General features: G+C 36.3%; 1 protein-coding gene across 1 annotated transcript in view; it reads right to left on the bottom strand.

Annotated features, from left to right (window-relative positions):
• LOC109084566 (polycomb group RING finger protein 3) overlaps window positions 1-13,534 on the bottom strand; it is a 32,500-nt gene extending 18,966 nt beyond the window's left edge. Inside the window, exons 1-2 of the mRNA XM_019099254.2 lie at window positions 13,379-13,534; window positions 322-425 (exon numbers count right to left, since the gene is read on the bottom strand). Of these exons, the coding sequence (XP_018954799.1) occupies window positions 322-336 (15 nt within the window). The 5' untranslated portion in view covers window positions 337-425; window positions 13,379-13,534. The remainder of the gene's footprint in view (window positions 1-321; window positions 426-13,378) is intronic.
• Between the last annotated feature and the right edge of the window lie 316 nt (window positions 13,535-13,850).

The raw sequence follows: 13,850 nt of genomic DNA, 5'->3' as shown, positions 1-13,850 counted from the left end.
TAATGGATGTTTATTACAAACACACAACTTTTCATTTCACAAGATGTTAATCGACGGACTGGAGTCATGTGGATTAATTGTGGATTATTGTGATGTTTTTATCAGCTGTTTGGACTCTCATTCTGACGGCACCCATTCACTGCAGAGGATCCATTGGGGAGCAAGTGATGTAATGCTACATTTCTCCAATTCTGTTCAATCAGTTCAACTCATTTTGGATGGCCTGAGGGTGAGTAAATTTTCAGCAAATTCATTTTTTTTAACTATTCATTTTAAGACAGATTAAACATTGTACAGCACAAAAGGAAGTGATTCACTTACCCCCAATGCCGCCATGTGTCTACTACTGAGGGTCTGGCAGCCGGGCTTCTTCTGCGAGACACAGGGTGGTGTTAACTCTGCATCCTGTGCTCCACTTCACACAGCTGCAAAAACACACAGGCATTCATTTATTTACACACATTTATACACAAAATAATTGCAAGGAAATAGACTATTTTCCCCCTTTGCCTTTCCAGAATGTTTTCAGTAAATAATACTTTCCGTTTTCATGATTAACCCAAACTGCAAATAGTATGGAGCCTTTTTTCCCATGTCTTTCCTAAAACTGTACTATGGGGTTACAAAAAAATATGCAATAAAGGTATGCAACATCTTTAAGATAAAACTGTTTGTTGATAACAAACAAGATATGCATAATTATGACGGTGGCCAATGAATGTTTCAGTTACAACAGGGAAAATTCAATTATAAATAAGTATTATTATTACTATTATATCAATATACGTTACAACCAACATAATATAATTTATGATAAAAAATAAATAAAATATTGATGATTTTTTTTATTTTTTGATTATTCTTTTATATGCCCACACATGTTTGCTGCTGGCCTGCTTGAGTCCAGACACAGAGACTCCCAGTCTGGGAGTTCCTGTCTGTTCGCTAGCCTGTGAAATTAGTGCACTTAAACCAAAGACATGAATGTAGGTCATCTAAGGATATATGAGTAAGTGTGCATCATCAGAATCACAGCATAACCAACAGTTGAACATGTTAGAGTATAGAAGTTTCAACTAATAGGTGACAACTAGCATTTTTCAATACTCATGCCATTCCCAATGGATCAAATTAAGGCTTGGCCCACAATTTTTTAATGAATATCCTGTTTCACTCAGAAATGCATCACATTATGGACGGTTGTGAATAACATTATGTTGACTTCAGTCATTTTCTTTGTAAACTGAGACTCTCTAGACTACCCAAATTCCAGTTTAAGAACAAAATTTCCTGAACAAATCAACAGCAATTTAATCTACCATTGCTGAGGGCGCCACTTTACTTTGTTGTGGTACTATAGTGACAAAAGAAAACAGATCTCATTACAATACAGGAAACGGTGCCTATTCACAACCTGCAGACTGGAGCCACGTGAATCTCAGTGGGTTTTAAAATAACATGACCAATACAGTTAGATCTTTGCCACACAGAGTGTCCAACATTTGAAGGATCAAACTGACATTGGTGCAAACTGAATCAGTTGTTAGTTTGGGTTTGGATCAAAACCATCATGCTAGGGGTTGTACAGGAACTGAGCCGTGACTGGGAACCATCGTATCACAGCTGTACTGCTTAGAGCAAAATCAAACAGAACCTACAAACAACTGTATATTGTTTTGAAACTCTGACCAGAGATGGTATGATTTGTCATGTTCTGATCATTAAACCTACTGAAGTAAACACTCTGCATTTTCTCATCATCACCATACGCAGACAACAAAAGAACAAAACCAAATGTGTTATCATGACAAACAAGAATTCTAGATAAGAAATTTCAGAGAATTTGCAGTCAAGATGCAAATATTTCACAGAAAAAAACTTAAACCCAAGCTCTTCATTCAGTACACTCAGAACCACAGGACCTCAAACACCATCAGCCAAACAGCAATCTGTTCACTATCGGTACGAATTTACACTAAAATTTAGGTAAATGAAAATAAATTACTAATATATATATATATATAGGGATGGGCGATATATCGCATGTGATTGTCACGTGCATTTCGTCAGTAAAGCCGGTTCCCTGATTACCGCTAAATCGCCATCACCTGCTTTCAAATGGAGCGGCATTTAATATACAGACAAATAGATCACTGACAAGCTACGCAATTTCGTGTTCATTATCGCAGATGAATTGCCTTTGATAATGAACGCAATATTGCATAGCTTTTCAGTGAACTACGGCTCTGTATATTAAATGCTGCTCCATTTGAAAGCAGGTGATGGCGATTGTGTGTATACTCTCACACTTTATTTTCTTCTACTTTAGAACACTTGATTATCTAATTAAAATAACAAAATATGTTAGTCACACACCGGGCAAAAGTGCAGCGCCGCGTCGCAAGTAGGACAACTCACAGGTAGGGATGGGAGAGACCTCTTATTTTAATTTTCGACCAGTGTTGTCGATATTGATACCGATACCTCTAAACTAAACTGATCTTTTAAATTATTAAAATAATAAAATCAGTTATTATACTAACTTAACATTATATTTGAACCCATAAAAGGGAATATTAGTACCATACAAGTACACACCCTTTAAGGGTCGATAAGGTACAAACTAAAGGTGTACCTTTGAGGATACCACGTAAAAAATAACCATGGTGTTACATAAGTACTAAAATGTAGAAATCTTACTACCATGGTTATTGCTACAAAAAATATGATTATAATAATGTAACTCTAGTGGCAACCATTGTAATTTTGTGGTTACTGCAGTTTTACTACAAATACTGTGATAAACTGTGGTTATTGTAGTGAAAACATGGTTCATTTTTTAAAAGGCTGACAGGCAGTTGTAGCCCTAAAGAATTTGTTTTGTGACAGATTTATTAACAGCAATTACAGAACATACAATCCATTTCAACTTTTAACAACATTATAATATTATTTTCAAATTAATTTTTAAATTATTATTATTTAAAATTATTGTCCCTGGATTAGTAGAGTACTCTTGTAATAGAGTAGCAGTGGCTGGGATAGATTTTAAATATCAATTCCACTTAAAAAGATGCAATCTAATCCTGTTTACATGAAATAAGCCTGCTCCCGACCAGGTTTAAGATTACAGACCTGTTGCTATGACAGCAAGTCCAGGATGAGCTCCGAAGAACAAAATAATCCAAGTAGGGCTGCAACTAACGATTATTTTGATAATCGATTAATCGGTCGATTATTTTTACGATTAATCGATGAATCGGTTTATGTACTTTATGTACTTTTTTTTTAGTTTTGCCCATTTTTTCCCAAGTAAATTATTAACAAAGGGTCTTTATCATTCAACATAGACTTTTTAGAGATTTTAACCATTTTGCATTGTCATATCCTCATCAAAAACATACCTGGAGTTGTGTTTTATTATGTTAGTTATCCTTTGTCGAACTCTTCTGCAATCAAAACACTGACCCATACATACTCTAGCAAATTTCACAAGGAGATTTCAAATAATGTTTTCACCATGGCAGTCCTTACGGCTCCTAAAGTAGTTTAACATCCCGAACAAAGCTTATTAAGGAATCTTTCAGAACATATTTTCACGAAGAATAAGAATAAAACAGAATAAAATTGCAGTAAATTGCATTTTATTATTTTTTTTCCTGTAAACACACAGCTTATACCTGGGAAACAGCTTTATAGCTTATGCTGTGAAATTGTAAGACAATCCTTCGAATAAAGTGCCAATGGCATGAAACCTGAATGGAACTCAATTTTTTAAAATGAAAATTTAAAGTAAAATCCATCAGAAGGTGTCCAGAAAAAAAAATTGGACACACAAAAAACCTGCTGTGTGAAAAAGAGCAGTGAATACTTAGAAAAAAAAAGTGCATTTCAAATACATTTAAACATTAACCTCTCTCATTCAGTCATAATTAGGCTGCAAGACTGAATTATGAACTGGTAAATGACAAAGCTTTAAATGTTAATTGTTTAAAAAGCAATGTTATCAGCTTTTACGACTAAACATTTGCAAACAACATTGTACTGCAGAATCTGCACAAATAAAAGTCTTTGCACACTGTGATTGTCATCGGATTTAAATATGTAGTGGTCCTTTTAACAGTGCGAAATTCAAAAATGTAATAAAGCGATAAAATGTTAACAAAACAGTTTATGCCTGAACTGACAAGAATTCGACTACCTGTGGGAAATGAGGCAGAACACTATTCACTCATTATTTGAGAAAAACTTTGCATTACAGTGCAAAAAGGTCAACATGTCCAAATGATCAGGGCTTAACAGTTAGGCTTGCTCTCTTTTTTAGAGGATATGTTTCCTGCCGCAGTTTACAGGTTACTCTTCTTTTTTGAAGGCTCAAAGTAAAGTGCTCCCACACTTTGGATGACTTCGTTCGATTAGTTTTATCTTCCGCTTTTTTCTTTTTCTTTCTCGAGCTTAGTCCACTGCCGGCTGCCTCACCCATCACGCTGAATGCTGCAGAGACGCTGTGCGGGAAGCACGTGACATAAAACGAGGCCAGCTATTGGCTATTCGCTGCTTCTCCTGCTGTACTGGCTGAGTAAAACCTCCGGTGGCTCATTACTGCCACACTTTGGTCACCGCAGATTTAAAATATGCACGAAATGAGCCGCTTACAGCAAATAAAAATTATTTAGCAACGAATCGATTACTAAATTAGTTGACAACTATTTTAATTATCGATTTTAATCGATTAAATCGATTAGTTGTTTCAGCTCTAAATCCAAGATCATGCCAAATCGTCAACAATCAAGTCCAGCTAACTGGATTTGTTTCGTTTTTTTAATCATAATTTATGTGATAATTCAAGTTTTTTTACTTGCAAAACCCATACAGTAAAAAATAAAATTACATATTATACAGGTCCTTCTCAAAAAATTAGCATATTGTGAAAAAGTTCATTATTTTCCATAATGTAATGATAAAAATTAAACTTTCATATATTTTAGATTCATTGCACACCAACTGAAATATTTCAGGTCTTTTATTGTTTTAATACTGATGATTTTGGCATACAGCTCATGAAAACCCAAAATTCCTATCTCAAAAAATTAGCATATTTCATCCGACCAATAAAAGAAAAGTGTTTTTAATACAAAAAAAAAGTCAACCTTCAAATAATTATGTTCAGTTATGCACTCAATACTTGGTCGGGAATCCTTTTGCAGAAATGACTGCTTCAATGCGGCGTGGCATGGTTGCAATCAGCCTGTGGCACTGCTGAGGTGTTATGGAGGCCCAGGATGCTTCGATAGCGGCCTTAAGCTCATCCAGAGTGTTGGGTCTTGCGTCTCTCAACTTTCTCTTCACAATATCCCACAGATTCTCTATGGGGTTCAGGTCAGGAGAGTTGGCAGGCCAATTGAGCACAGTAATACCATGGTCAGTAAACCATTTACCAGTGGTTTTGGCACTGTGAGCAGGTCGTGCTGAAAAACTAAATCTTCATCTCCATAAAGCTTTTCAGCAGATGGAAGCATGAAGTGCTCCAAAATCTCCTGATAGCTAGCTGCATTGACCCTGCCCTTGATAAAACACAGTGGACCAACACCAGCAGCTGACATGGCACCCCAGACCATCACTGACTGTGGGTACTTGACACTGGACTTCAGGCATTTTGGCATTTCCTTCTCCCCAGTCTTCCTCCAGACTCTGGCACCTTGATTTCCGAATGACATGCAAAATTTGCTTTCATCCGAAAAAAGTACTTTGGACCACTGAGCAACAGTCCAGTGCTGCTTCTCTGTAGCCCAGGTCAGGCGCTTCTGCCGCTGTTTCTGGTTCAAAAGCACACGCCTGTGCACAGTGGCTCTGGATGTTTTCTACTCCAGACTCAGTCCACTGCTTCCGCAGGTCCCCCAAGGTCTGGAATCGGTCCTTCTCCACATCTTCCTCAGGGTCCGGTCACCTCTTCTCGTTGTGCAGCGTTTTTTTGCCACACTTTTTCCTTCCCACAGACTTCTCACTGAGGTGCCTTGATACAGCACTCTGGGAACAGCCTATTCATTCAGAAATTTCTTTCTGTGTCTTACCCTCTCGCTTGAGGGTGTCAATGATGGTCTTCTGGACAGCAGTCAGGTCGGCAGTCTTACCCATGATTGCGGTTTTGAGTAATGAACCAGGCTGGGAGTTTTTAAAAGCCTCAGGAATCTTTTGCAGGTGTTTAGAGTTAATTAGTTGATTCAGATGATTAGGTTAATTGCTCGTTTAGAGAACCTTTTCATGATATGCTAATTTTTTTGAGTTAGGAATTTTTTTTGGGTTTTTCATGAGCTGTATGCCAAAATCATCAGTATTAAACCAATTAAAGACCTGAAATATTTCAGTTGGTGTGCAATGAATCTAAAATATATGAAAGTTTAATTTTTATCATTACATTATGGAAAATAATGAACTTTTTCACAATATGCTAATTTTTTGAGAAGGACCTGTACATATCAACAACTAGAGTTATTCACTGTATGGTATGGTAACTTACAGTTAAGCAATTGACAGCTTTTTACTGCATTTTTCTTTCTGTAAAAATTATTTTTACAGTGTACATTTAAAAGGGTTGTTCACCTAAAACATGCCGTTTCAAATGCATATTCTTGTATTCTGAATAACAAAGGACAAATTTCTCACTTCTCTTTTCTGTACAACAACACTAACTTTAGCCAAAGTCAGTATGTTTTGTTGTGCTCTTATCATAGCGAAAAAAAATTGTTTTGTTTTTATGTCATTTTTGTCAAGCCATCATTGTAAAAAAGAGGAGTGCAATTTTTTTCCTTTTTGTGCTGCACAAAACTTACTCAAGTTAACACCAGAAAAATGTTTAATATACCTCATGAAGCTAAACTATTTGACAAAAGAATGCAGGCATTTGAAACACTAAATAGTGCAGCAGAATAAACCTGAGGGCAGTTTAAACCTCTCTTACTCCAGACACAGCTCTCCATTACACATGCAGTCAAAGATTATCACAAATTTAGTCTCAGCTTGAGCTTTCTACAAGAGAGACCAAAATCCATGTTCGGCCAGGACACACAGTGAGGTTTATAAGCAGGAACCTGCTTTGACGAATGGGCAGCACTCAAGCAAGTGGTCATAGGAAATGCCCTTACTTGACCCTAAAGAAAGGGCATCTCATACGCCACAGGTGAATAGGGTTTTCATAACAGGGTGTGTCAAACATTTTCATACAAAGTATCAAGCAGTAACACCTTTCGCACAGTTTCTCACACATTTGCTGCTACAAAGGATCCGCTGTTATCCGTCAGTGGCTATTGAAGTGCTCTGAGACGGCCAGGCACACAGACGCTGCCAGCTGTATGAAGCGCTCTGTAAGGAGCTAATGAGGCACCACAGTATGACAGACTTACTAAGCGGAGCAGTTTTGTCTCTGGAGAAATGGGTTTGTGTGCGACCCCAACGCTTAAATGAACACGGCCCGGCAATCAGACAAAAATAGTGGTTCGCGCTTGTTACAAACAGTCTTTTATGGCCTGGTGCTAAAAAAAAATCATCAATTGAGGAGTGTCGGGTCTGTTTGAGGAGCTGGGAGCGACTCTGTGGCTACAGAGCCGGACTATAAGATTGCTGAACAATTGAGATTTACTGATGTCATTCAGCAACCTGATAATACCGCTTTTCAGAGTGCTAGAGCACCTGGCCTAATGAATTATTAAATGACAGATTCAATAAACCTTTACAAAAAAAAAAAAAAAAAAAAAAGAGTATAGTGGAGGAGCCATGGAACAGCAATGTTATCAGAATGCAAAAACATGGTACTTTGATATGGTGAGTGATGGAATACATAAATTTGCATGGTAGTCCAAAGAATACTTTGGTACAATGTCCAAAATATAATACCAGGGCACTTTTTTGTTAGTAAAGCACATAGATTACATTATTAATATCTAGTTTAAGTCACTGATGTTAACTAGTACTAAAATCCACTGGACTCATAATAATGTCAGCTTACTAACCTTGGAAAATCTTGTTTTGCAAAAACCACTTAAACATTTATATAAAATCATAACTGACCCCAATTACTGTCTTAACACACACATTCCTGGTCTTATATATGTGATTTATAATTTATCAACGCACATCGCAGTATAAATCACTTAAAAACTTTATTTCCAAAATTGTCATACTATAACAAAAGAAACGGAAAAGAACAAAGACACTGAAGTCAGACTGACAGAAAATTAAGATCAATTTTAAAGATCTCTTGAAACCTGCTGTATTTTTAAGCAACTTGGTGAAAGTCCAGCCAGATATACTGTAAAAATGTGTATGTCTCACAGAAACAAACTGAACCTTGTTACTCTAATAGCCAATTGGAAACAGCCCAATCCCCAATTTCTAGTTTAAATACTTAATCAGAATCAATGGTGTGAAAAGTGTTTCAACACACAAGCCGTTTAGCCAAACAATTTCTTGTGATAAACCAGTGTAGATGTTGCAACCATGTCATAAAAGCAATAATTGATGTGGCCCCATTACCACACATCAAGATGAAGGCTACATTAATTTTAAATAACTCAATAGTCTGTCAATTCTTTCTTAGCAGACACTTATCAGACTTATCCGGCTGTAAATCTGCTAAAGAAGCGTGATCTTTGCCATACTGACCCAGATCTGAAAGCATCACCACCTAAAAATTATTAAGTTCTTCAGACAAGGCGGCATGATTTTATCAGTAAAATACAATATCTCTTAAATTCCAGTAGTTAACCTCATTAAAAAACATCAAAATCACACTTAATCTGAGTTCATCGGCTTATTGCATGAAATCCTTTAACAAGGAATGCATTGTTCAGCTCTCTAAAAACCTTCACCAGTTTTACAGTAGGAACTTTTACATTGACTTAAATCTTGTTTGTGTTCCACAATGTGTAATCACACAGAAAGATTCAGAGTTTGAAGGTTGCCTCGTTGAGATAAATTACACAGAAAGCACCCAAGTAGCATGTTGAAAGTATCATGAAAGACTGACAACATCATACGGGGAAATTTGAGCCAATACATGTGATTCACTTCCCCTTACACTGCTTATAAGGATAAGTATGTGAAAACCCAGAGGTTGTCATTTAATGTAAATTATTGTGCTATGGCAATACCACAACATTACATTCCACTTTTTACCAGCTCTTGATTAAGCCTGGTTTACAAATAAAACACCTTTCTTCACACTGAAAACGGTTATCATTTACTCTAATTTATTTCTTTAATAAAACACAAAATGAGAATTTCAGCACAATATCTATACAACGCTTCTTTTCAGGACAATAAAAGTGAACAGGGATGGAGAATGAGACATAAAAGCACAAAAAAGTAGTCCATATGGCTTACATTTTTGTCAGTTTCTCACACAAAGCTTTCATATGGCTTTTGAAGACTTTAGCACACTTTTTATGGTTTGTTTTTGTTATGTTTAGAACTTGACAGCATAAATCCATGTTCACTTTCACTTTTAGCAGCATAAACATTATGCCGATCATACAGAAAAAAGAAAAATCACACGTTTGCACCAGTGTGAGAGTAAGTAAATTATGTCAATTTCCATTTTTGGGTGAACTAAAAAAAAAAAAAAAAAACTATGAATTTTTAAAATTATATAAATAAAATCTGTTAAAAACTCCAAATCTCTATCATTTGTATACAGGAAACATCACAAGCTCTGACATGACCCCCATGTACAGAAGTGGGACTAGCAGAATTCATCCACTATGACCCTGGATGCTTGTGAAAGAGGAGTAGAAACTGCAGAACACTTAGGTCAAAACAAAGGATCTTAATGCAGCCTGATAAATTTAACAGGGTTAGATCCCTTTAACAGAGAGTTATCATCTAAAATTGGCATAAAACATAAAACCTGAAATGGACAACCCTAAAAACTAGTGTTAGACCTACTGTCCAAGCCAATTAATCAGCCAATCTTGGTCAATTTTGATATTATTAGCATTGGTTAATAACACTTGGAAGATAGAAATGTCTATCTATGTCTATATTGTAAAAATGTGCCTGTGGCAATATTTCTGCAGAATATTATAGGGCTGAACGACAAATAATCTAACTGCGATTTTTTTTTTAACCAATATTGCGATTTAATATGCAATTATTATTTTTAAAGAACTTTATGTTCTGTATTATTCAACAAAAACAAGCTATAAATCATTGTATAGTATGGCCAGCACAATATTAGATAGATTTAACATAAATGTTCTTTTCTGTAGGCCAGGCCTATGTGTTATGATGAAATTAGGTGATGCATGAATTGATATGAATGACATTTTTATTTTAAAACTACAATCACAGAATATTGACTGATTTGTTGAACTTGTAAGCATGTAATAATTGTTTAAATAAGTCTGGTGTAAACATTAATATGAAAGTCAGTAACAAGTCACACAAACTAAAATAGATTGCAGAAATATAAAAACAAATCTGTTGCTTTACCACACTACTTTAGGTAATTCAAAGTCAATGTAATAAACATATGTAAACGTGCACTGCACTTTTTAAACACTACTGTCTATTAAGTTTAGACCAGTGGTTCTTAAACTTTTTTGGTCGCGCCCCCCTTTAAACCTATAAAAAAAAATCTGCCCCCCTTTCCCGAAACGCACCCCTGATCGAAGTCGAAAACACCTCTTTACTCTCGCATGTCACGTGATTGAGTGTTATCGCAGCCTCTGCAATTGAAAAATCATGTTTTTTCATATCGCGATATTATCGCAAATGCAATTAATCGTTCAGCCCTGTTATGTTGCTTCTTGCACATTTTGTAACACTTTCAAAGTGTAATGTCCCATGAGTGGCACTAAAAGCATGTTCAGTTTTATCAGATACAGACGAACGTGAATTTGGCCACATTTTATTACGTTGGTTGATGTACGTATCGCCGCAGTTCAGAAATGAAATGTCCAGTGAGTGGAGCTAAAAGGTTAGTGCTTAATCGAGTTTGAAAATAACGTACCACCTACACCAAACTCCACCCTACATGTTTTACTAGACCGGAAGCACTCCGCATTGCAAGTGTAATGCTACAGAGTAAGTTTACTACATCAGAAAAGCTATACATATGGAGCTGGTTACTGGATGCAAATGTCAAAATGTATTAGTTTACAAATTATGTGTCTTGAGGCCATGACATAATTTTGTGCAAGGAATGGTGTGAAAATGAATATTCATTTATCAATAATCTGCCCCAACAATCTTAATTTGAGTGAAAAGGAATAAAAGTTGTTGGTGTTTCACTGCATCTAGTGTTCATTTTCAGATGGAAGCTGCAGTGATATGTGTAGGTATGTTATTGGAGTTTTGCAAAAATTTAGACAGTGCACGTTTTTCCAATGAGCCTATGGGGAAAAAAACATATTGGTTGACGCCAATTAAAAACAATATTTTTAGCAAAAAATTATTTTTTTTTTTAAAGCATTAGATCAGCCTTGATACATCACATATCTTAAAAAGTCTTACAAAACCTTAAGATCTCTTAAATTGTGACGCTGAACAGACGATTAAAGCAAAAGTGAAGAATGACATATTTTAACGGTTTATTAAGTGACAGCTGAATCAACCTCAAAAAAGAAAAAAAAAAAACACCTCAGTGAATTCACACTTGAATCACACGTTACCTAGAACTGGAAAATGCTTTTTGATTTAATGCCTTAAATCCACCTGATCAAATCTACATAATTGTAAATGTAAGCCAACACCTCGGCAAAACCAGGGTCACATTTCACCGGCTCAATATTAAACTCATTTTGTTTAACATGAGATAACTTCACATCAGCGTGAATAACTGTCTATACTTCTTAATGCCAGACCGCAGGCTGGACCACTATTAGAACTCGCTTTTCTAAGTATGCACTAAAAACATGGACAAACTGAAAGGCTTTGTTTCCACTGAAAACCAGGCTAACTGTTGCTGGCACATTAGAGAGGACTTGTGCCATAGCCATAGGCCACATAAGCCAGTACTACAAAAGGACGTAAAAGTGTTTTAAACTCATAGGCATAAACAACACGCGTCTCATGACTTCATGTCATCAGCCTATCACAAGAAAGAATCAGACAACAGGCATGATACTGACTAAGAGATTAATCATATATTAATATGAATGTTTGACTCACTTATGTCAGCGACTATGTGTGTGTGAACCGGTCAAGAACATGTCAAAGACATGTTTAAAAATATTAAAACAAATTCTTTTATAGCATAAATTTTTTTTAGCATTATTTTCATGAGCTTACCTGTCATTAATGCAAAGCATAATTTTTTTTTTATTATTCTCAATGGTGAATCTAAATACTGATTCCGTTTAAGGAGGGACATGATGTAAACTGTCATGAAAATAATGTGACAAGATCATAAATCTTAAAAATCTTTATAAAATGTCTAACCTTTCCATTTGTAGTGAAATGCAACCTGGATTTATTCTTCAAAGACTTCATGAAATTTACCATAGCACAAAAAAGACTGAATTGTAAAAGGCCTCACAGTGAAACACTGCAAACAGCGTGACATGCACAGCTGATTCTCAACAGAAACCAAATCAATGTGGACGTCAACCAATGTCCAGACATGACAACTCAACATGTCCATCATGTAGGGGTGTAGCGCAGATCCCATGGGACATAAAGGGGACATGTCCCCCCACAACTTTAGGACAACAGAAAATTGTCTATACTGCAATCGTAACAACTATATCCTGTTTGCCGTCTCCCCAACTATAATATAAACCATTCACAAAAGTGAATGTGTCCAAACTCATGAAGCAGGACTTGTTGGTTGTTCCTGCTCCAGGAGTCTGGGGTGCAGGTTTGCACATGCTTCCCCTACAAACCCTCTGGGCTTTAACTTTTTTTCTGGCCCAGATTTCATTTTAGCTTGCATGCAAACCTGCCAGAGCATCAAACCCCAACTTTCAACACACAGAAGGGCAGATGATGATTATGATGGATAGGAAGCTCTCAAGAACATTCCAGGCAGGAGGAAGAGGAGGAGAACTGACCAACACAAGAACTGTAATCAGACACAGGAGTCCATGCTTATGAAACTCCAGCTACACTAAATTACACTTTTTCCCTTCTTACAAAAGATGACCTGGTTAGGAGCTGCAGGGCCCTGCGTCGCCACACACACACACACATTTACACACGTATATACACACATACAGCACGACCGCACATATAACAGTACGTATAGCCATGCAGAGCTGCCATCAAGCGGAAAAAAACACAGCGAGAATAAATGAAAACTCCCCGTTTGCCGTCCGAAAGAAAGCTCGGGAGACGCATACGTGCAATGATTCGCGGCAATGGGTTCAAGTTTAAAGGAACAAACCTGTTTATGGCCAGAGCGGTCCGCTGGATATTGGGTTGAATCCGAGTTAAATCCACTATCAGTAAAACAAAGAGGCGAAAATGTCCGGCCAGTGCCGAAACAGGCCGAAACAGCACACTGAAGAGCCCGCTGCGCATGCGCACACTTTGTGGAAGGGAGGAGGGGTGGATGACAGATTAAAGACACTGGATTATACTTTATTTAATGTGATTCATTCATTTGAAAAAAAGTTACAAGGTAAATATCATTTAAATGATTATGCTTAACAACTTTTTAAAAATAAAAAATACATTATATATAATTACAATTTTTATGTATCCTGACAGACATTAACTATACGATTTATACAGATATAGACTACAATAAAAACACATCCCAAGTGTATGGTACTTTTTTTTTTTCCTTATTTTTACGCTTTTGAGACACAAATCCCTTTTTCTAAATAATAAATAAATAAAAACAAATTTAATAA

The sequence above is a fragment of the Cyprinus carpio genome, chromosome A14 (assembly GCF_018340385.1).
Source record: "Cyprinus carpio isolate SPL01 chromosome A14, ASM1834038v1, whole genome shotgun sequence".
Taxonomy (NCBI): domain Eukaryota; kingdom Metazoa; phylum Chordata; class Actinopteri; order Cypriniformes; family Cyprinidae; genus Cyprinus; species Cyprinus carpio.
The sequence above is the reverse complement of the archived record's forward strand: the minus strand, read 5'-3'. Positions and strand labels throughout refer to the sequence as shown.